Source organism: Coregonus lavaretus (assembly GCF_964263955.1).
Source record: "Coregonus lavaretus genome assembly, chromosome: 30".
NCBI classification, from domain to species: domain Eukaryota; kingdom Metazoa; phylum Chordata; class Actinopteri; order Salmoniformes; family Salmonidae; genus Coregonus; species Coregonus lavaretus.
The window spans coordinates 2,075,798-2,100,033 of NC_140017.1; the positions used below are offsets into that span (position 1 = coordinate 2,075,798).

The following is a 24,236-nucleotide window of genomic DNA, read 5'->3' on the forward strand; positions in this document are numbered from 1 at the left end:
TCCCTGAAAAGTTGCATATCGCGGGGGCTGTTCGATGCTAATGCCGTACGCCACAGGATGTTTTTGTACTGGTCAAGGGCAGTCAAGTCTGGGGTGAACCAGGGGCTATATCTGTTCTTAGTTCAGAATTTTCTGAATGGGCCATACTTATTTAAGATGGAGAGGAAAGCACTTTTAAAGAACAACCAGGCATCCTCCACTGACGGAATGAGGTCAATATCCATCCAGGATACCTGGGTCAGGTCAATTAGAAAGGCCTGCTCGCTGAAGTGTTTTAGGGAGCGTTTGACAGTGATGAGGGGTGGTCGTTTGACCACGGACACATTACGGACGCAGGCAATGAGGCAGTAATCGCTGAGATCCTGGTTGAAGACAGCGGAGGTGTATTTAGAGGGTAAATTAGTCAGGATGATATTTTACATTTACATTTTAGTCATTTAGCAGACACTCTTATCCAGAGCGACTTACAGTTAGTGCATACATATTATTATATATTTTTTCATACCCCCTGTGGGAAACGAACCCACAACCCAGGCGTTGCAAACGCCATGCTCTATCTACTGAGCTACATCCCTGCTGGCCATTCCCTCCCCTACCCTGGACGACGCTGGGCCAATTGCGCGCCGCCCCATGGGTCTCCCGGTCGCGGCCGGCTACGACAGAGCCTGGATTCGAACCAGGATCTCTAGTGGCACAGCTAGCACTGCGATGCAGTGCCTTAGACCAGTGCCTTAGACCACTGCGCCACTCGGGAGACTGATATCTATGAGGGTGCCCATGTTTACGGATTTAGAGTTGTACCTGGTAGGTTCCTTGATAATTTGTGTGAGATTGAGTGCATCTAGTTTAGATTGTAGGACGGCCGGGGTGTTTCTGGGGGCATTTGCATTATATTGCTTAATGATGAGAAATACTCCTCAGAAAATTCTCAGAATTATGACACTTTCCTCCTAAAGGTAAGACATTTTCTAAATGTATAGTATTAGGAATAAATTATAGGCACACTCACACCCCCCCCCCCCCAGTTTAAACAGACACAGAAAGCGTCTTGCTACCACACACCCGCAAAACCCCAAGAACTCAGTAAAATACTATTCCTCAAAAGATGTAGAATAGTATAAATGGAAGCATTTGCAGCACCTAAAGAATTAGATAAAAGGTGTTAGAACAGGTATTAGATGATTTTGCTGTGACATGCAGCTACTGTAACTAGAAGCTCTATGAAAGACTGGGTCCTGCCATATCCACTCTGGAGAAAACCTTGAAGAGTCACAGAGACATACACATAATACCTTATAGAGAAACATCAACACTTATCCCTGAAATCTAACTGCGAAAGGATAGGATAGAATTGTTTTGTTTGGCAGCGTTAGTAAAGAACTCTAGGATTGAGGTGCGATAGGAGGAATAGGAGTGAGTGGGTGCCCATATCTCCTTATTCACCCTCGGCATTGAATCCTCTGCCAGCGAGACCTCGAAACTGGACGTTCCGGTGTGCAGAGAGGGAAGAGAAGGGTCAGCGGCCGAGTTGTCGAGGGACGTGTACAGAGAGTCCAGTTGATTGACCTCCTCGGAGGGGGAGAGGTTCACAATCTGCAACGAGACAAAGGTCCAGCTCAGAGTCCTCCTCCTGTCTAATCATCAGACCCAGGTTCAAATAGTATTCGCTTTCTCTCAAATATTTGGATTGAGCGTTCGGGCGAGGTTTGCACTTTTGGGACTATTACCTTGGTTCCATGGCACCAGGCGAGCTCGATCAAGCTTGAAGTATTTGGAAGAAAACAAATACTACTTGAACCAGTGCCAGATGGGCGAGGTTTGCACAGATCTGCTAGTCAGGACATCATGCACGAGGCAACTGTTGTGAGCACAGGGAAAACCATCTCACAATACATAAAATATAAACACTTAAAAGTATTTAAGCAGAATGGTATGAGAGAAGCAGAGCATGCTTCCTGGATGGTAGGGGGGTAGGGTAATCTGATCCTAGGTCTGTGGTTAGAGAGACGTACCACCTGGGAGTGAGAGAGGATCTGGCTGGCGGTGATGGACTCTTCCTCTGAGGATTCCTCTGAATCCTGGTGGGTGATCTGGCCTAGGCTGGGCGTGCTGCTGGACAGCTCGCTGTCATCCAGGGGCACCAGGTCACTCCTGTCCAGGCTATCCATGGAGCGTCTCCGCACCCCCCAGTTGAAGCTGTCCATCGTCTCCCCCTGCAAGGACGACACACGCAGCTTTAAGAAAGTACACAGATAGACCACACAGAACCAGATGCCTTACACACACACAGGTCTACGCACACACATGCACACACAAAGGGGTCTACACGCACGCACGCACACACGGGTCTACGCACATACACATACGTACGCACGCACGCACACACACATACGCACGCACACACAAAGGGGTCTGCACACACGCACACACACGCAAACACACACGCACACACACACACACAAACACAGTAACCTGCAGCCACACAAATGCTTGACCATGCAGAGCAAGTCAAGTCAAGGCTGATCTTCATGGGGGAGTTACCCAGTGACAATGCCAACCATTTCACACTACTGAGCTGAGGTGATACAAGCCAAGCTGAGCTGTACTGCCCTAGCATGATTATGCATTAATCCACCACAGATTCTAGAACAGTGCTGATGGACCAAGTGAACAGAAAATATCCAAGACAGCACAGTACGGTTCGGCACAGTCATGTGAAAAGGGTAGCCTTTAGTGCATCCTAACAGAAACTTTCCAATGGATCAAATCAAAATAGCCCTCAATGAAAACTAAAAAATAACTTGGTTTTGACTCCAACGGGAGCTTGTTTGACTTCCTAAATATTGTCTAGTTTTATCCCCATGAGCCTCATGGCTTCTGTCTTGTTTCAGATCCTCCTGGGTGATGTTTCCTCTAGGTCCAGATCTAGAATCAGCTTCCCCTCCCCCAATCTTAACCTTAACCATTACAGGGGAAAATCCAAAACTGACCCAAGATGCATCTAGTGGCAACTTCAACCTATACCTGTTCAGATGGAAAATTACTTTCCATAAGGTCACGATTCTGGAGAATGTCAGCCAACATCCACATTCCAACAAGCCTCCTCAAGGCCACGTTCCATATGGCGCCCTATTTCCTATGAGCCCTGGTCAAAAGTAGTGCATTATAACTTTTCCACTTTCCTTAAAACTGCATCGTTGTTTAAGGGCTTGTAAGTAAGCATTTCATTTCACAAGGTCTACACCTGTTGTATTCTGTGCATGTGGCAAATAACATTTGATTTGATAAAGGGAATAGGGTGCCATTTGGAACACAGTCCAGGTCACCACAGCAGACAGGACAGATCCTGGACCTGTGGTGACTGACTAGCTTCATCATATTTCAATCTAGTGGAGGGAGACGGCTAGCCTGAACCCAGATCTGTTTGAGCATGCCTGGAGTCCCAGCTAACAATTCTAGGGATAGAGAATGTTTTTGTAATGTTACTCATAATGATGTTTGAGTGTCCAGTTTTCCATTAGTTAGGGGAACATTCTATGTATGTTAGCAAAAACCTCCTGAGAGCATGTTTTGACGTTAGAGTTAGGAGAACATTTACTTAATGTCAAACAAAACTTACCCAGAAGGTGGTTACCATGTTCTCAGAATAAAGATACTAATGTTCTAGACACGTTCCATGGTACATTGCAAGAACATTCCTGTGTCGAAGGACATTTAAAACATAAGACGTTCTTTGTCCGGGACGTTCTGAGTCCACTGGTCCCACTCACACAGAACTACAATACACCTTGACCTCTTTCTCCCCTCTCTCTCTCCAGATGAAATCCTGTGACTAGTGATGTCCGGCCGCCCGACAACCTGCCCACTTGACCCCATCCCCTCCTCCAGACCATCTCTGGAGACCTTCTACCATTCCTCACTTCCCTCATCCCTGACCACTGGCTGCGTCCCCTCTGACTTCAAGATGGCCCGAGTCGGTCCCCTCCTCAAGAAACCAACACTCGACCCCTCTGACGTCAAAAACTACAGATCGGTATCCCTTCTTTTTCTCTACAAAATCCATAGAGAACGACCTTTCCTCACACAGGAAGCGGCGCAGGTCCTAATCTAGGGACTTGTCATCTCCCGTCTAGACTACTGCAACTCTCTTTGCTGGGCTCCCCGCTTGTGCTATCAAACCCCTGCAATTTATCCAGAACGCTGCAGCCCGCCTGGTGTTCAACCTTCCTAAATTCTCCCATGTCACCCCGCTCCTCCACACACTCCGCTGGCTTCCAGTCTAAGCTCGCATCATCTTCAAGACCCTGGTGCTTGCCTACGGAGCAGCAAGGGGAACTCCACCTCCTTACCTTCAGGCTATGCTCAAACCCTACCTCGCAACCCGAGCACTCCATTCCACCACCCTCCCACCACTACGGGAGGGCAGCTCCCACTCAGCCCAGTCAAAGCTCTCCATTTCCTGGCACCCCAATGGTGGAACAAGCTTCCCCCTAAAGTCAGGACAGCCCGTCTGCCCATCTTTCGAAAACAAATGTTTTAAGTGTATCGTAAGTACCTCACAGCGCCTCCAACACCCCGTTAGATTTCACCTGCATTGTAAAACTTTGAAGTAAATCTCAGCTCTGTTAAAAGTACCCTAAATAAAAACAATTTTATTTATCATTTGAGTAACACTAAACCGAGTAATAAGCCAACAGAAAACCCTTACAATTGCTGAAATAAATAAATCAAATCAATGATGACAGAATAGTCAGATTAACTGATAACTGACAAAGACATCGTGGAGTAGCAAGAAGATCGGACCCAAGAGGTTGAGAGTTCAAATCCTAGGTAATAATAATCAGTATTTACACTACCAGTCAAAAGTTTGGACACTCCTACTCATTCATGGGTTTTTCTTTATTTTTACTATTTTCTACATTGTAGAATAATAGTGAAGACATCAAAACTATGAAATAACACATATGGAATCATGTAGTAACCAAAAAAGTGTTAAACAAATCAAAATATATTTTAGATTTTTCAAAGTAGCCACCCTTTGCCTTGATGACAGCTTTGCACACTCTTGGCATTCCCTCAACCAGCTTCACCTGGAAGGCTTTTCCAACAGTCTTGAAGGAGTTCCCACATATTCTGAGCACTTGTTGGCTTCTTACCCTTCACTCTACGATCCGACTCATCACAAACCATCTAAATTGGGTTGAGGTCGGGTGACTGTGGAGGCCAAGTCATCTGGTGCAGCACTCCATCACTCTCCTTCTTGGTCAAATAGCCTTTACACAGCCTGGAGGTGTGTTTTGGGTCATTGTCCTGTTGAAAAACAAATTATAGTCCCACTAAGCTCAAACCAGATGGGATGGCGTATCACTGCAGAATGCTGTGGTAGCCATGCTGGTTAAGTGTGCCTTGAATTCTAAATAAATCACAGACAGTGTCACCAGCAAAGGACCATCACACCTCCTCCTCCATTTCAACCGGTCTAATGTCCATTGCTCATGTTTCTTGGCCCAAGCAAGTCTCTTCTTATTATTGGTGTCCTTTAGTATTGGTTTCTTTGCAGCAATTCGACCATGAAGGCCTGATTCACGCAGTCTCCTCTGAACAGTTGATGTTGAGATGTGTCTGTTACTTGAACTCTGTGAAGCATATATTTGGGCTGCAACTTCTGAGGCTTGTAACTCGAATGAACTTCTCCTCTGCAGCAGAGGTAACTCTGGGTCTTCCTTTCCTGTGGCGGTCCTCATGAGAGCCAGTTTCATCATAGCGCTTGATGGTTTTTGGAACTGCACTTGAAGAAACTTTCAAAGGTCTTGAAATTTGCCGCATTGATTGACCTTCATGTCTTAAAGTAATGATCGACTGTCATTTCTCTTTGCTTATTTGAGTTGTTCTTGCCGTAATATGGACTTGGTCTTTTAACAAATAGGGCTATCTTCTGTATACCACCCCTACCTTGTCACAACACAACTGATTGGCTCAAATGCATTAAGAAGGAAAGAAATTCCACAAATGAACTTTTAACAAGGCACACCTGTTAATTGAAATGCATTCCAGGTGACTACCTCATGAAGCTGGTTGAGAGAACGCCAAGAGTGTGCAAAGCTGTCATCAAGGCAAAGGGTGGCTACTTTGAATAATCTCAAATATAAAATATATTTTGATTTGTTTAACACTTTTTTGGTTACTACATGATTCCATTTGTGTTATTTCATAGTTTTGATGTCTTCACTATTAAAGTGTAAAAATAATGAATGAGTAGGTGTGTGCAAACTTTTCACTGGTACTTATATATTTAAAACACCAATATATCTTGATTATTCAACCCCCTGAGTCAATACATGTTAGAATCACCTTTGGCAGCGATTACAGCTGTGAGTCTTTAAGTCTAAGAGCTTTGCACACCTGGATAGTACAATATTTGCACATTATTCTTGAAAAAATTATTCTAATTGCTAGACAGCCATTTTCAAGTCTTACCATAAATGTTCGAGCCAATTTAAATCAAAACTGTAACTAGGCCACTCAGGAAAATTCAATGTCATTTTGGTAAGCAACTCCAGTGTATATTTGGCCTTGTGTTTTAGGTTATTGTCCTGCTGATTCAAAATTCAAAAGGCACTCGCACATCTGAGCTATCTTTGTTGCAGGTGCATGGGAACAATTGAATAACATGAAAGAAAAGAGAAACCCGCACACTGCTCTTGCTAGTATCACTGTTCTTTATTAAGCTTACGTATCGGCATCAATGCCTTCGTCGGAGCTTTAAAAAAAAAAAAAGCTCTGACGAAGGCCTTGAGGCCGATACAATAGTTTAATAAAGAACAGTGATACTAGCAAGAGCGGTGTGCTGGTTTCTCTTTTCTTTCAGGTTATTGTCCTGCTGAAAGGTGAATTTGTCTCCCAGCGTCTGTTGGAAAGCAGACTGAACCAGGTTTTTCTCTAGGATTTTACCTGTCCTAGCGCTATTCCATTTCCTTTTATCCTAAAAAAACTCCCTAGTCCTTGCCAATGCAGAGCATACCCATAACATGATGCAGCCACCACCATGCTTGGAAACATGAAGAGTGGTACTCAGGGCTTTTGGATTTGTTCCGAACATAACGCTTTGTATTCAGGACACTTTGCCACATTTTTTGCAGTTTTACATTATTGCCTTATTGCAAACAGGATGCATGTTTAGGAATATTTTTATTCTGTAAAGGCTTCCTTCTTTTTACTCTGTCATTTAGGTTGGTATTGTGGAGTAACTACAATGTTGTTGATCCATCCTCAGTTTTCTCCTATCACAGCCATTAAACTCTAACTGTTTTAAAGTCACCATCAGCCGCATGGTGAAATCCCAGAGCGGTTTCCTTCCTTTCCGGCAACTAGGAAGGACACCTGTATTTTTGTAATTACTGGATGTATCGACACACCATCCAAAGTGTAATTAATAACTTCACCATGCTGAAAGGGATATCTTTACCCATCTACCAATAAGTGCCCTTCTTTGGCATTAGAAAACCTCCCTGGTCTTTGTGGTTGAATCTGTGTTTGAAATTCACTGCTAGACTGAGGGACCTTACAGATAATTGTATGTATGGGGTACAGAAATGAGGTAGTCATTCAAAAATCATGTTAAACACTATTATTGCACACAGAGTGATTTAAATTTGTTAAAAAAGAAATACAACATAACACCACTTTGACATTATGCGGTATTGTGTGTAGGCCAGTAGTCGTTTTTCCAATCTTCCTCTGTCCAGTGTCTGTGTTCTTTTGCCCATCTTCATCTTTTATTTTTATTGGCCAGTCTGAGATATGGCTTTTTCTTTGCAACTCTGCCTAGAAGGTCAGCATCCCGGAGTCGCCTCTTCATAGTTAACGTTGAGACTGTTGTTTTGCGGGTACTATTTAATGAAGCTGCCAGTTGAGGACCTGTGAGGCGTCTGTTTCTGAAACTAGACACTCTAATGTATTTGTCCTCTTGCTCAGTTGTGCACCGGGGCCTCCCAGTCCTCTTTCTATTCTGGTTAGAGACCGTTTGCACTGTTCTGTAAAAGGAGTAGTACACAGCATTGTACGAGATCTTCAGTTTCTTGGCAATTTCTCACATGGAATAGCCTTAATTTCTCAGAACAAGAATAGACTGACGGGGTTCAGAAGAAAGTTATTTGTTTCTGGCCATTTTGAGCCTGTAATCGAACCCACAATTGCTGATGCTCCAGATACTCAACTAGTCTCAAGAAGGCCAGTTTTATTGCTTCTTTAATCAGCACAACAGTTTTCAGCTGTGCTAACATAATTGCAAAAGGGTTTTCTAATGATCAATTAGCCTTTTAAAATGATAACTTGGATTAGCAAACACAACATGCCATTAGAACACAGGACTGATGGTTGCTGATAATGGGCCTCTGTACGCCTATGTAGATATTCCATAAAAAATCAGCCGTTTCCAGCTACAATAGCCATTTACAACATTAATAATGTGTACTGTATTTCTGATCAATTTGATGTCATTTTAATGGACAAAAAAAATGCTTTTCTTTTGAAAAAAATACATTTCTAAGTGACCCCAAACTTTCGAACAGTAGTGTATGTATATATATATATACACCGTGAGGGAAAAAAGTATTTGATCCCCTGCTGATTTTGTACGTTTGCCCACTGACATGAAATGATCAGTCTATAATTTTAATGGTAGGTTTATTTGAACAGTGAGAGACAGAATAACAACAACAAAAAAATACAGAAAAACACATGTCAAAAATGTTATAAATTGATTTGCATTTTAATGAGGGAAATAAGTATTTGACCCCCTCTCAATCAGAAAGATTTCTGGCTCCCAGGTGTCTTTTATACAGGTAACGAGCTGAGATTTGGAGCACACTCTTAAAGGGAGTGCTCCTAATCTCAGTTTGTAACCTGTATAAAAGACACCTGTCCACAGAAGCAATAAATCAATCAGATTCCAAACTCTCCACCATGGCCAAGACCAAAGAGCTCTCCAAGGATGTCAGGGACAAGATTGTAGACCTACACAAGGCTGGAATGGGCTACAAGACCATCGCCAAGCAGCTTGGTGAGAAGGTAACAACAGTTGGTGCGATTATTCGCAAATGGAACACAAAATAACTGTCAATCTCCCTCAGCCTGGGGCTCCATGCAAGATCTCACCTCGTAGAGTTGCAATGATCATGAGAACGGTGAGGAATCAGCCCAAAACTACACGGGAGGATCTTGTCAATGGTCTCAAGGCAGCTGGGACCATAGTCACCAAGAAAACAATTGGTAACACACTACGCCTTGAAGGACTGCAATCCTGCAGAGCCCACAAGGTCCCCCTGCTCAAGAAAGCACATATACAGTGGGGAAAAAAAGTATTTAGTCAGCCACCAATTGTGCAAGTTCTCCCACTTAAAAAAATTAGAGAGGCCTGTAATTTTCATCATAGGTACATGTCAACTATGACAGACAAATTGAGAAAGAAAATCCAGAAAATCACATTGCAGGATTTTTAATGAATTTATTTGCTAATTATGGTGGAAAATAAGTATTTGGTCACCTACAAACAAGCAAGATTTCTGTCTCTCACAGACCTGTAACTTCTTCTTTAAGAGGCTCCTCTGTCCTCCACTCGTTACCTGTATTAATGGCACCTGTTTGAACTTGTTATCAGTATAAAAGACACCTGTCCACAACCTCAAACAGTCACACTCCAAACTCCACTATGGCCAAGACCAAAGAGCTGTCAAAGGACACCAGAAACAAAATTGTAGACCTGCACCAGGCTGGGAAGACTGAATATGCAATAGGTAAGCAGCTTGGTTTGAATAAATCAACTGTGGGAGCAATTATTAGGAAATGGAAGACATACAAGACCACTGATAATCTCCCTCGATCTGGGGCTCCACGCAAGATCTCACCCCGTGGGGTCAAAATGATCACAAGAACGGTGAGCAAAAATCCCAGAACCACACGGGGGGACCTAGTGAATGACCTGCAGAGAGCTGGGACCAAAGTAACAAAGCCTACCATCAGTAACACACTACGCCGCCAGGGACTCAAATCCTGCAGTGCCAGACGTGTCCCCCTGCTTAAGCCAGTACATGTCCAGGCCCGTCTGAAGTTTGCTAGAGTGCATTTGGATGATCCAGAAGAGGATTGGGAGAATGTCATATGGTCAGATGAAACCAAAATATAACATTTTGGTAAAAACTCAACTCGTCGTGTTTGGAGGACAAAGAAGGCTGAGTTGCATCCAAAGAACACCACACCTACTGTGAAGCATGGGGGTGGAAACATCATGCTTTGGGGCTGTTTTTCTGCAAAGGGACCAGGACGACTGATCCGTGTAAAGGAAAGAATGAATGGGGCCATGTATCGTGAGATTTTGAGTGAAAACCTCCTTCCATCAGCAAGGGCATTGAAGATGAAACGTGGCTGGGTCTTTCAGCATGACAATGATCCCAAACACACCGCCTGGGCAACGAAGGAGTGGCTTCGTAAGAAGCATTTCAAGGTCCTGGAGTGGCCTAGCCAGTCTCCAGATCTCAACCCCATAGAAAATCTTTGGAGGGAGTTGAAAGTCTGTGTTGCCCAGCAACAGCCCCAAAACATCACTGCTCTAGAGGAGATCTGCATGGAGGAATGGGCCAAAATACCAGCAACAGTGTGTGAAAACCTTGTGAAGACTTACAGAAAACGTTTGACCTGTGTCATTGCCAACAAAGGGTATATAACAAAGTATTGAGAAACTTTTGTTATTGACCAAATACTTATTTTCCACCATAATTTGCAAATAAATTCATTAAAAATCCTACAATGTGATTTTCTGGATTTTTTTTCCTCATTTTGTCTGCCATAGTTGACGTGTACCTATGATGAAAATTACAGGCCTCTCTCATCTTTTTAAGTAGGAGAACTTGCACAATTGGTGGCTGACTAAATACTATTTTTCCCCACTGTACATATACATATATATACACACATATATACACACATATATACATACATATATACACACATATACATATATCAACGCAATTCTAACTATATAATTCACTATACATGACTGGTATTAAATAATAATCTGAGCAAATGCAACATAAATGAGAGGAAACTATAAGTAGTGCAATGTGTAGGGAATAGGGTGCCATTTGGGATGCAACCTAAGTCCTTAGTTTGGCATGGCTGTGTGTGATCAACAGTGATCAATCAGCTGATTATTAATAATAATAATAATAATATGCCATTTAGCAGACGCTTTTATCCAAAGCGACATACAGTCATGCGTGCATACATTTTTGTGTATGGGTGGTCCCGGGGATCGAACCCACTATCTTGGCGTTACAAGCGCCGTGCTCTACCAGCTGAGCTACAGAGGACCACTAAGTTGCATACTACTCATTTAAGAGCAATACGTCTGCTCATATCTAGCATCAGTGAATGGAAGGCTGTGTATAATGTGTTTTGATGGGAGTGTTAAGTCACGTATGATCTACATGATGCTACAGTATCCCTCTGACTGGAACTAAGTACTAAGAACACCGACCCTGACAGAAACTGTAGAGGTTTGAGTGAGGACTTGACTTAACATTAGGGAAAGAAAACCCTGAACACACTCCAAACATGCACAGTACTACTGTATCACACACCCCCATAGGGAAAGAATCCACTCAATATGCACTATATAGGGTTGTGTCACAAATGGCACCCTATGTCCTATGTTGTGCACATACAGTGGGGGAAAAAAAGTATTTAGTCAGCCACCAATTGTGCAAGTTCTCCCACTTAAAAAGATGAGAGAGGCCTGTAATTTTCATCATAGGTACACGTCAACTATGACAGACAAATTGAGATTTTTTTTCTCCAGAAAATCACATTGTAGGATTTTTAATGAATTTATTTGCAAATTATGGTGGAAAATAAGTATTTGGTCAATAACAAAAGTTTCTCAATACTTTGTTATATACCCTTTGTTGGCAATGACACAGGTCAAACATTTTCTGTAAGTCTTCACAAGGTTTTCACACACTGTTGCTGGTATTTTGGCCCATTCCTCCATGCAGATCTCCTCTAGAGCAGTGATGTTTTGGGGCTGTCGCTGGGCAACACGGACTTTCAACTCCCTCCAAATATTTTCTATGGGGTTGAGATCTGGAGACTGGCTAGGCCACTCCAGGACCTTGAAATGCTTCTTATGAAGCCACTCCTTCGTTGCCCGGGCGGTGTGTTTGGGATCATTGTCATGCTGAAAGACCCAGCCACGTTTCATCTTCAATGCCCTTGCTGATGGAAGGATGTTTTCACTCAAAATCTCACGATACATGGCCCCATTCATTCTTTCCTTTACACGGATCAGTCGTCCTGGTCGCTTTGCAGAAAAACAGCCCCAAAGCATGATGTTTCCACCCCCATGCTTCACAGTAGGTATGGTGTTCTTTGGATGCAACTCAGCATTCTTTGTCCTCCAAACACGACGAGTTGAGTTTTTACCAAGAAGTTCTATTTTGGTTTCATCTGACCATATGACATTCTCCCAATCCTCCTCTGGATCATCCAAATGCACTCTAGCAAACTTCAGACGGGCCTGGACATGTACTGGCTTAAGCAGGGGGACACGTCTTGCACTGCAGGATTTGAGTCCCTGGCGGCGTAGTGTGTTACTGATGGTAGGCTTTGTTACTTGGGTCCCAGCTCTCTGCAAGTCATTCACTAGGTCCCCCCGTGTGGTTCTGGGATTTTTGCTCACCGTTCTTGTGATCATTTTGACCCCATGGGGTGAGATCTTGCGTGGAGCCCCAGATCGAGGGAGATTATCAGTGGTCTTGTATGTCTTCCATTTCCCAATAATTGCTCCCACAGTTGATTTCTTCAAACCAAGCTGCTTACCTATTGCAGATTCAGTCTTCCCAGCCTGGTGCAGGTCTACAATTTTGTTTCTGGTGTCCTTTGACAGCTCTTTGGTCTTGGCCATAGTGGAGTTTGGTGTGTGACTGTTTGAGGTTGTGGACAGGTGTCTTTTATACTGATAACAAGTTCAAACAGGTGCCATTAATACAGGTAACGAGTGGAGGACAGAGGAGCCTCTTAAAGAAGAAGTTACAGGTCTGTGAGAGCCAGAAATCTTGCTTGTTTGTAGGTGACTAAATACTTATTTTCCACCATAATTTGCAAATAAATTCATAAAAAATCCTACAATGTGATTTTCTGGAAATTTTTTCTCTCCATTTGTCTGTCATAGTTGACGTGTCCCTATGATGAAAATTACAGACCTCTCATCTTTTTAAGTGGGAGAACTTGCACAATTGGTGGCTGACTAAATACTTTTTTCCCCCATTGTATATATATAAAATGTATATATATAAAATAAAATACATTCTCCCCAAATTTGTGATATCCAATTGGTAGTTACAGTCTTGTCCCATCGCTGCAACTCCCATACGGACTCGGGAGAGGCGAAGGTCGAGAGCATCCTCCGAAACACGACCCTGCCAAGATTCTTGACACACTGCTCACTTAACCTGGAATCCAGCCGCACCAATGTGTCGGAGGAAACACCGTACAATTGGTGACCGAAGTCAGCGCGCATGCGCCCGTCCCGCCACAAGGTGTTGCTAAAGTGCGATGGGACAAGGACATCCCGGCCGGCCAAACCCTCCCCTAACCCGGACAATGCTGGGCCAATTGTGCGCCTCCTCGTGGGTCTCCCGGTCACGGCCGGCTGCGACACAGCCTGTGATTGAACCCAGGTCTGTAGTGACGCCTCAAGCACTGCGATGCATTGCCTTAGACCGCTGTGCCACTCGGGAGGCGTTGTGCAATACTTTTGACCAGGGCCCATAGGGCTCTGGTCAAAAGTAGTGCACTAAATAGGGAATAGGGTACTGTTTGGGACGCAACCATAGACTACCACAACCCACTGCATGCCATCTACACAACACAGTATTAGCATTGCAACATGACTGAACTTACCTGGAGCTCCTAGATGGTGGCACAGACAAAAACAGAACAAATAAACCCACATTTCATTATAGAAGAGAAGAAATCAAAGTAGACACAACAAAGTGTCCTAGAATTCTGTTGAGACCATATAAATATAATTACTAGAAAGGGCCACCCATTATGGCCTCATTGACTTGAATGGGGATTCCCCTTTTAGTAATTCCATTTGTATGGTTGAGACACTCGTTTGGGATGAAGAAAGTTCTCAGCACCCTAAATTAATTGAAAAGCTGATAGCACCAATACTCAAGTACATTACGGTGCACATTGGTGTCCTACACAGTACTTAATGCTTTTTTAACTTCCATCATTAGGTTTCGGAGACAGAGGTTCCATAACGGCACTACACACTGAGTACTGTCTATACAGGGCCAACCCATGGATATCTTACACTCCAAAATCCCCTGAGCAAAGGCATTGCATCCAGGTGCGTGATTAGAATTCTGTTTTTAAATGATCAAATCAAAATCAACCAATCTCACCTCTCCATCTTCCAGCTCCACGTCCAGGAAGTCAAAGTCTCGGAACACTCTGAACTGTTGTTCGGACGTGGAGCTAGAGGATCCATCCATGGTGTTGTCCTGCTCTCTTGTCCCCTCGTCAGATGACACCAGGCTGGGCTGCAGATCCATCAGGTCCAGCTCTCCACAGCTGGAGAAGATCACCTGGGGACGGGAGGATTCAACTATTGTCTTTCTCTCTCTTTGAGTCACCTACTCACCACATTTTATGCACTGCAGTGCTAGCTTGCTGTAGCTTATGCTTTCAGTACTAGATTCATTATCTGATCCTTGATTGGGTGGACAACATGTCAGTTCATACTGCAAGAGCTCTGATAGGTTGGAGCATGTCCTCCGGAAATTGTCATAATTACTGTGTAAATCTATGGAAGGGGGTGAGAACCATGAGCCTCCTAGGATTTGTACCCAGAGGAGGACAGAAACTAGCTGTCCTCCAGCTACACCATGGTGCTACCCTACAGAGTGCTTCTGAGGCTACTGTAGACCCTCATTGCAAAACAGTGTGTTTTAATAAATTATTTGGTGACGAGAAACACGAGCAATTTACATTAGACCGGTGGAAATCCAAATTTGAGATTTTTGGTTCCAACCGCCATGTCTTTTTGAGATGCAGAGTAGGTGAACGGATGATCTCCGCATGTGTGGTTCCCACCATGAAGCATGGAGGAGGAGGTGTGATGGTGTGGGGGTGCTTTGCTGGTGACACTGTCTGTGATTTATTTAGAATTCAAGGCACACTTAACCAGCATGGCTACCACAGCATTCTGCAGCGATATGCCATCCCATCTGGTTTTCGCTTAGTGGGACTCAACAGGTCTTGTTTTTCAACAGGTCAATGACCCAAAACACACCTCCAGGCTGTGTAAGGGCTATTTGACCAAGAAGGAGAGTGATGGAGTGCTGCATCAGATGACCTGGCCTTCACAATCACCCGATCTCAACCCAATTGAGATGGTTTGGGATGAGTTGGACCGCAGAGTGAAGGAAAAGCAGCCAACAAGTGCTCAGCATATGTGGAAACTCCTTCAAGACTGTTGGAAAAGCATTCCTCATGAAGCTGGTTGAGAAAATGCCAAATGTGCAAAGCTGTCATCAAGCCAAAGGGTGGCTACTTTGAAGTAGAATATATTATGATTTGTTTAACACTTTTTTGGTTACTACATGATTCCATATGTGTTATTTCATAGTTTTGATATCTTCACTATTATTCTACAATGTAGAAAATAGTAAAAATAAAGAAAAACCCTTGAATGAGTTGGTGTGTCCAAACCTTTGACTGGTGTACTGTATGATCACAGTGCATAAACAACATTATCAGTATAATATTTTTTTTACGTCTTCCATGTTACACAATCCTAAGGCACTACTATGACATTGGTTACACATCATTCCTTACCCCTCCATCCCTCAACATAACTCTGAGTGTACAAAACATTAGGAACACCTCCTAATATTGAGTTGCACCCCCACTTTTGCCCTCAGAACAGCTTCAATTTGTCAGGGCATGTACTCTACAAGGTGTTGAAAGCATTCCACCGGGATGCTGGCCCATGTTGACTCCAATGCTTCCCACAGTTGTGTCAACTTGGCTAAATTTCCTTTGGGTGGTGGACCATTCTTGATACACACGGGAAACTGTTGAGCATGAAAAACCAAGCAGCGTTGCAGTTCTTGACATACTCAAACCGGTGCACCTGGCACCTACTACTATACCCCGTTCAAAGGCACTTAAATATTTTGTCTTGCCCATTCACCCTCTGAATGGCAAACATACACAATCCATGTCTCTCAATTGTCTCAAGGCTTAAAAATCCTTATTTAACCTGTCTCCTCCCCTTCATTCACACTGATTGAAGTGGATTTAACAGGTCACATCAATAAGGGATCATAGTTTTCACCTGGTCAGTCTATGTCATGGAAAGAGCATTCCTAATGTTTTGTACACTCAGTGTATAACTTTCACAAAATGTCTCCAATATTAGTTGTGAGTAGGCCATCATCAAAATGAGTGTTGAATTGTTGAATAAGTGTATAGACTGCGCTGTCTCTCAGTGAGTCTGAACAAAAAAATTCACTTATTATGAATATTCAACATGAACTGTGTGTGTGTGTGTGTGTGTGTATCTCACCGAAGGGTTTTTGGTGAGCCCCACTTCCTGTCCACACAGAGACAACACATTCACCAGCTTCTCCCGTGTTCTCTTCTGCAGATATGGAGAGAAGAGATCTGTGAGGTGACGTCCCACCAGAGCAGAGCAGAGCAGAGCTGCGTTGTTCAGACTGTGGAGGGGGACCTCTGAGAGGACAGCGATGCAGCAGCACAACACATCAGATTACATAATATATAATAAATAACAATACGTGATCTCAGTCTGACCTCGCTTCTCTTTAAAGGGAATGCATCATCATCATCACACTGAAAGTGCTCCATCTTGAAAACTTGGCTGCTGACATGCACAATTTTGGGATTGTATTAACAGTAGATGAATTAACAAAATACTAAAATATCGTTTTTGAGTAAAATGTCCATTAAGCTAGACAGACTCTTTGTACTTCTGCTGCTTCCTTTCAAAAGACTCCCCTGTTCTTGTCCACTGTAAACACTGGATAATTAGAACACTGTAGGAATGTGTTTGTTCTACTAAAAGTACACAGAAATGTACTGTAATATTATCAGTCATCACTCCTTATGCACATGTTTTGAAGGTGTGTTGACTCTTGCTCTGGTCCAGGGTGTAGTGCGCGTTTCCCACTACGACTGGAGGAACTACTAGTGACACTATGCCCTGGACCTGCGCGTTTCTCCACTACGACTGGAGGAACTACTAGTGACACTATGCCCTGGACAAGAGCTACATCATCAGGTACCGAGGGATGTTTGTTGTTATTTCTCAATTTCTGATAGCAATTATCCTGGTGGCCAGATCTGGGTGTGCTTTAGCCAACTCCTCTGTAGTGGTCCTTGCCATGACATACAAGAAACGTGAGGGGTTAGCTAAAGCACAAACAGAAACTAGTGACCAGGCTAGATAGAGATAACATTCTGAAACAGAAGGGAGAGATTGACTTGTGAGGACTGGGGTAGGGGGTGAGACTGACCTGAGAGGACTAGAGGAGAGGGGTAAACTGACCTTGGAGGACTGGGGGAGGACAGTAGGTAGGGGTGGCAGGTAGCATAGCGGTTAAGAGCGTTGGACCAGTAACCAAAAGGTTGTTGGTTTGAATCTCTGATGTGACTAGGTGAAAAATCTGTCGATGTGCCCTTGAGCAAGTCACTTAACCCTAATTAACCCTCAGGTCAGTATCCCCCTTACATTTTACAATTGCATTTTAGTCATCCAGAGCGACTTACAGGAGCAAATAGGGTTAAGTGACTTGCTCAAGGGCACACTCACAGCTATGACTGGGGGAGGAGTGGGGGACTGGGGAGAAAGGGGGTCACTGACCTGAAAAGACTGGGGGAGGAGGGGTGAAAGGGGGAGGAGGGGTGAAAGGGGGAGGCTGACCTGAGACACTGAGGGTGAAAGGGTGACACTGACCTGAGAGGACTGGGGTCTTTTCCAGCTGACTGGAACCAGGACGTTGTTGGAGGTGGAGCCCGAGGAGGTGATGGAGGTGATGCTGCAGGTCACAGCTATGGCCTGGCTCTTCCCCTCCCGGCCTGGAGGACCTTGCAGCTCCTCATACCTCCTGCCTATCACTGGGGTCTACACACAGGGGCCTTTGTGAGTCACACAGAGCAGACGTTTGGAGCAGAACCAGTGTGTCTCTCTGCGGCAATAAGTCCATGAGCGGACATTCCTCTGTCCTATGGCTGCTCCAGTCCAGCCAGGCCAAGTATTCAGCCGCTCATCAATATTTCAACACCTGCCAGGCAGCGTTTGTTAAGCCCTTAGCACTGTCCCATTGGCAGCTGTTCATAGCCCCGGCAGCTCAGTTACCGAGCAGGAGAGATTTGCACAACCCACCTGCAGTCAATTCACACAGATTCCATGTGCCTCTTGTAACATGCTGTTCCTTCTGCTGTGTTTTCTCCCCGCCCCCTTCCGTCTAAAAATACTGAGGAATTTGTCTGAGGGGTTAGTTTGTTCAATCATTCCTCTCTAGGCTGTAATGCTCTCTGGATCTCTGTTTGGCTGGCGCTCCCTCCCTCTCCACCCCAGCCCAGTTTGAACTCTCCTCCTCCCTGATTCCCACACAAAGGACGGCAGCAGCCCTGTCTGACAATATTTCCTGCCATTCATAAACCGCACAAATTGCTGCCTGTTTGGTTCCCAGACGTACATAAATCATACACCGCTGCCCAGTCTGTCTGTTAGCCCTCACAACATCGCTTTCTAGTCTAGCTCTGCCCAGCCTGGCTGATATTGTTTACTGTGTGTGTGTGTGTACTTTTCTAGCTTTGCTGCTAATCTACTAGGGTCATTATTAAAAGGCACAATCAATAATGAACTGAAAGGAAAGACATGTTTCCTGTTCAAAACAGATCCAGTCATCAACACAGTCTCACACCAGTACCGCACCCTGGAAAACACAGGAAAAGTACAGGAAAACACGAGACAGAACCACTCTTCTAAGTGGCCTTCTTGCTTTTAACACCAAACCTTTGGCTTTGTCCCAAATGGCACCCTGAGCCCTGGTCAAAAGTAGTACACTATATAGGGAATAGGGTGCCATTTGGGAAGCAGTCTTTATGTAACACAGAACAGCTTCATGCACAGAACAAACCCTGTCTTGTCCGTGGCTTGGCTCTCAGACAGGGAGCGACAACATTACGTCAGAGTGAGAGGATGTGAGAGGGAAAGGGAGAGAAATAGAACGAGAGAGAGGGAGAGAGAGAGAAAAAGAAAATACAGTGTGTTTGTGAGAGAGGAAGATAGTAAGCAAGAGAGAGAGAGAGAAAGGGAGAGAAACAGATCAAAAGGACCGTCGATTGTCTGACTAACCTCAGAGATGTCGAAAGTAAAGTCCAATGTTTTCCCAGGCAGGGCCTTGGAGGAGCGCTCCCACACCCGGGGGTCCAGGTGGGACAGCTCGCTGTGGGGGGACGATGGCTGCACCAGGCTGGCCGACCGGGACACCACTAGCTTCAGGATGTTCAGGGCTTCTCTCCAGTGGGCCGTCTGCAAAGCGTGTGCAGGCAGAGCACACACAAAGAGAGAGAGAGAGAGAGCGAGACACACACACAAAGTCTGTTAGAAGGTATCCACCCATGACATGAGTCAAAACTGTTTTCATTTATCAAAGAAGCATAAAGACGGGGCTTCCTGAAAGCTACCGTAAAGCAAAGCCTCTGAGGAGAATCCTCCAGGAGAAAGGTTTCAGTGTGTGTGAGCCTGGAATGAGGGCCTGCAGCCAACACATCAGGTTGTTTATAGAGTCATGTTGGGTGTTCCTGCAAATTTACTGCGGAGAAGCAAGACATTTTTTTGTTTTTGTTTTTAATCAGCAGTAGTTAAAGGAATAGTACACTCAAAAACATTCAATATTCTAGTCATCATAGGATTTTTCACGAGTTTAAGGACCAGACATTGAATTTGGTTTAGAATATTTATTGAGGGAACTGAATGGATGTGAGAAGGATTCAGGAGGGGATGAGAATATTCCAGATGAAGCCGAAGTCTGCAGATGAAGAATCTGGGTGGTGGACTCTGTAGAGTTTGGAGTCTCAGGTAGACATCAGGCCATGGTAGTTAGGCTGCTGTGGTGATGGCAATCCCCCTAGGAGATCCTTGGAAGAACCTAAGAGATACTAGATAGACGGTGGAGAAGGAGGGATGCGAACCTTGATCAGGCTAGTAACGCACATGGAGCAGGCTATGCAACGCAACATGCACTGCAGAACATAGAGGAGGAATGTTAGTTTGGTCAGGTTTAAGTGGCAGTGGTGGTTAAGGAGGACAGGTGTGGAGGCTGATTAGCAATGAGTTGCAGCTGATGCTATTGAGGAGCTGGGTTCGCGGCAAATATAAACGCAACATACAACAATTTCAACGATTTTACAGTTATGAGTTACAGTTTCTATAAGGAAATCAGTCAATTGAAATCAATTTCTTAGTCCCTAATCTATGGATTCCACGTGACTGGGAATACAGATATGCAGCTGTTTGTTGGTCAGAAAACAAGTCAGTATCTGGTGTGACCACCATTTGGGAAAGGAAGACCGGAGGGTTGGGTCAGAAATGGCGGTGAGTAGTGAGGACAACTGTGCTGGAATGCAAACAATATGGGTGTCAGTTCTGATGGTATGGAGCGGGAGGATGAGGATCAAGGACCGTAATGGTCGGTACAGAAAGCAGTGGCCTCACTTACACCCTATCTGGCTAACTAATGCAGTAGAGAAAGAGATAGGTGAAGTGAAATTAGCTTGGTTCATTGGAAATGGTAGATTGTTAATATTGTGTGGTAGCCAGCCTCAGCAAGGGAAGATTCTGAAAATGGAAAAGCTTACTGGGAAGAAGATTAAAAGCCATGTCCCTGGTGCTTATACTAGATTGAGGGGAGTCATCACTGGGGTCCCAAAATGTATGTCCACATATGATATTTAAGAAAATGTGAAGGCAGAGTGATTGAGGCCAAAAGGTTGATCAGTAAGAAAGCGGGTCAAAGAAGTGAAAGCTTATCAGTGATGTTGAGGTTTGAGAAAGTCTTGCCGGGAGAAGTACAGATAGGATTCCTTAGTTTCAATGTTAGAGAATTTGTCCCATATGCACCACAGTGTTTTAAATGCCAAAGACTGGAACATGTAGTGTGGAGGGGCACAAGATTATGGTGAATGTGGAAGTAATGTGAAGGTTAAGTGCTGTAATTGTGGGGGAGAACACAGTGCAGCATTTGGTGGATGCCAGGTACAGAGAGAGGCTAGAGATATAGGATCAGTCATGATGTATCGTATGCAGAGGACGTAAAACAGATTGGTAGAACTACAGTGCGGACTGATGAAGCTTACATGGATGTATCTGAAGTAAGTGGACCTACTGTTGGGGCTGGTGCTTCTGATGGTCCTGGCATGGTTTCGAGGCCTGTTCAGAAATCTTGTGCTCATGAATGTGCGGTGTCAAAGGACACTTTGAGATATTGGGGGTAACAAATGTTACCGTTGAAATGGTTGTTGACATGCTGAACAATCCTAAGGGTGGAGTGTTTCAGCATGATATAGATAAAGTTTATATCGGGTTGGGGAGTTTTTTTTGGGAGAGTGTGGTATTTATTTGGTTTGAATTTTATTTTCATGGTAGTACAGAATTGGGCAGATCATTATTATTCATACATTCCAGCACAGTAGGTGGCGGCATGCACTTAAACGATTGTTTGCCGACCGCCATGATATCATAGAAGCGCGACACATCTCCTTCTCATAGAGTTGATCAGGCTGTTGACTGGTCTCAGACAATCCCGCAGGTGAAGAAGCCGGATGTGGAGGTCCTGGGCTGGCGTGGTTACACGTGGTCTGCGGTTGTGATGCGGCTTATGATAGAGAAATGAACATTACATTCTTTGGCAACAGAGTGGACATTCCTGCAGTCAGCAAGCCAAATGCAAGCTCCCTCAAAACTTTGCACCTGTGTAATGATCATGCTGTTTAATCAGCTTCTTGATATGCCACACCTGACAGGTAGATGGATTATCTTGACAAAGGAGACATTTTGTGCACAACATTTTTGCATTTTACATGTTGTGTTTATATTTTTGTTCAGTATAGTTAGTGTTGCATTCAAGTCTGGTCCTCTCTCCTGAATTTGTTAATTCTTAACACCATACAAAGCATAATCAAAACATGTTTTGCTCTGTACTGAAAGTGCTCTACCTTGAAAAGTTGACTGTTGACATACACACTTATTGGGATTGTAGTGGACTAAAGAACAAAATACTAAAATATATTGCTTTAAAGAGCAACTGAAGGCAATAAACAACTTATCTCGTAGAAAACAACTCATATGGCATCGATATGAGTCAGAAACATTTATTCTAGTGTCAAAATATACTACAAAGTGTTAATAGGACAATTTTGGTCATAAAGTCAGTCTCATCCAAAACAGAGTTTTGTAACTGAGTTCGTCATGACTTATTTGAGGGTTGGGTATGGATTATTTCAGGTGTGTGCAACATATGGCCCGCGGGGGAAATTATTATTTTGGGTTAAAAAAAAACTCCAGGCCAATCTTGAAAGTCTAAAACTAGATAGAAAATATGTAGAAATTACAATGGACCTATACGTTTTTAAATAACTGCCCATCCTCTGAATTTTTTTATCCTGATGTGGCCCTCGAGCCGAAATGATTGCCCACAACTGAAATACTTACATGCTAATGATGTCCAATGGCGAAGGTGCATAAAGATGGTGGACCCCATGTACTTACCACAAATGCCTCGTTTGCTAAGTTTGCCGTATTGTACATTGCTCTCCATTACTGTTTTTTTGTATCGGCATTAGCGCGGTATACATTATCCAAATTCTAGCTCCAAGACGGCAGCAATATGAAAAAACAAAAAAGTAGATTGTGCTGATTTACTGGCACATTGAACCATGTTGTGCGTCGTAGTTTAAGAACTCTGTGGGTATTGCTAAAAACAATGACGTCATATCTGAATTCCTCCATCTTTATGCACCTTTGCCATTGCCCAGAGACAACACATTGTTGTCCGGCCCTAGCTGCCATGTGGAGTTTGTGGTCCTCTGTAGCTCAGCTGGTAGAGCACGGCGCTTGAAACGCCAAGGTAGTGGGTTCGATCCCCGGGACCACCCATACACAAAAAAATGTATGCACGCATGACTGTAAGTCGCTTTGGATAAAAGCGTCTGCTAAATGGCATATTATTATTATTTATTATTATAATGTTGCCAAGTCTGCATATGGTTGCAACGCACGCACATTTCGCTTGGCAAATAAGAGTGAAAATGGACTTCCATAAAGTTGGTGCAAACAGTGCATTTCAAAAATATTGCCAGATGGCCAGGAATTGATTACATCCGTTGGTGAGTATGTTAGCTAAGTAGATATCTAGTTACTTTTGGTTATACAACATTATTTGATAATACTAGAGAGCCAGGCTAGCTATGATACCACAGATAAAAGGGGAATAATACTGTAGCTCGCTAAATACATCAAGCTAACGTGTAATGTGATGTAGCATGTCAGAGGAAGATGTGCATTCTCACATTAGCTAACAAAAGCTAACTGCAGTTCATTTGCATTTAGGGTCAATACAGAGAAAGCATTGGATGTATCATAAGATCAGTGGCGACTCTGCCCCACCTGTTTAGATAAAATAAAAATAAAAATTATTTTTTTGTGTGTGCCTGTTTTGCATGTCATTTTGGCATTAATACGTGTCACATATCAGTTTGCAAACAATGTACAAAAATAAATAAATCATTGAGTTAATAAAGCCGCATAGAAACTTTCTCTTCTTTGCTTTTTTGAGTAAGCTCCAAAATGCAGGTGTTTCAGCCTAGCTCAGTGCTTTCTGTGGTGGTGGGCCAACCAGTGGAAAATATGGAGTGTAGGGGTTGGTAATGTTCTCTAGTTGCACCGTGATTGGCTCAGTGTTCTGTCACTCATGGGGACCGTACGTCACCGCAAAATCTATGGGGAGAGCTATAGAGTTACATTAGAAGTGCCCATCCAAGAAGGCTCAAGGTCATTGGCCACAGATAAAATGACGTCAAATCACGTTATATCTACAGTACTTTTGATTGGACTGATCGTGTCAACATCATACTTTCAA

General features: G+C 43.8%; 1 protein-coding gene across 1 annotated transcript in view; it reads right to left on the reverse strand.

The window, feature by feature from the left end:
* The window catches only part of LOC311106059 (protein furry homolog), a gene marked incomplete at its 5' end in the record, with an annotated part of 221,548 nt that overhangs the window by 74,683 nt on the left and 122,629 nt on the right, over positions 1-24,236 (reverse strand). Inside the window, 6 exons of the mRNA XM_084148346.1 lie at positions 1,444-1,593; positions 2,013-2,213; positions 14,469-14,651; positions 16,637-16,711; positions 18,047-18,214; positions 19,454-19,630. Coding sequence (XP_084004472.1) covers positions 1,444-1,593; positions 2,013-2,213; positions 14,469-14,651; positions 16,637-16,711; positions 18,047-18,214; positions 19,454-19,630 — 954 coding nt within the window. The remainder of the gene's footprint in view (positions 1-1,443; positions 1,594-2,012; positions 2,214-14,468; positions 14,652-16,636; positions 16,712-18,046; positions 18,215-19,453; positions 19,631-24,236) is intronic.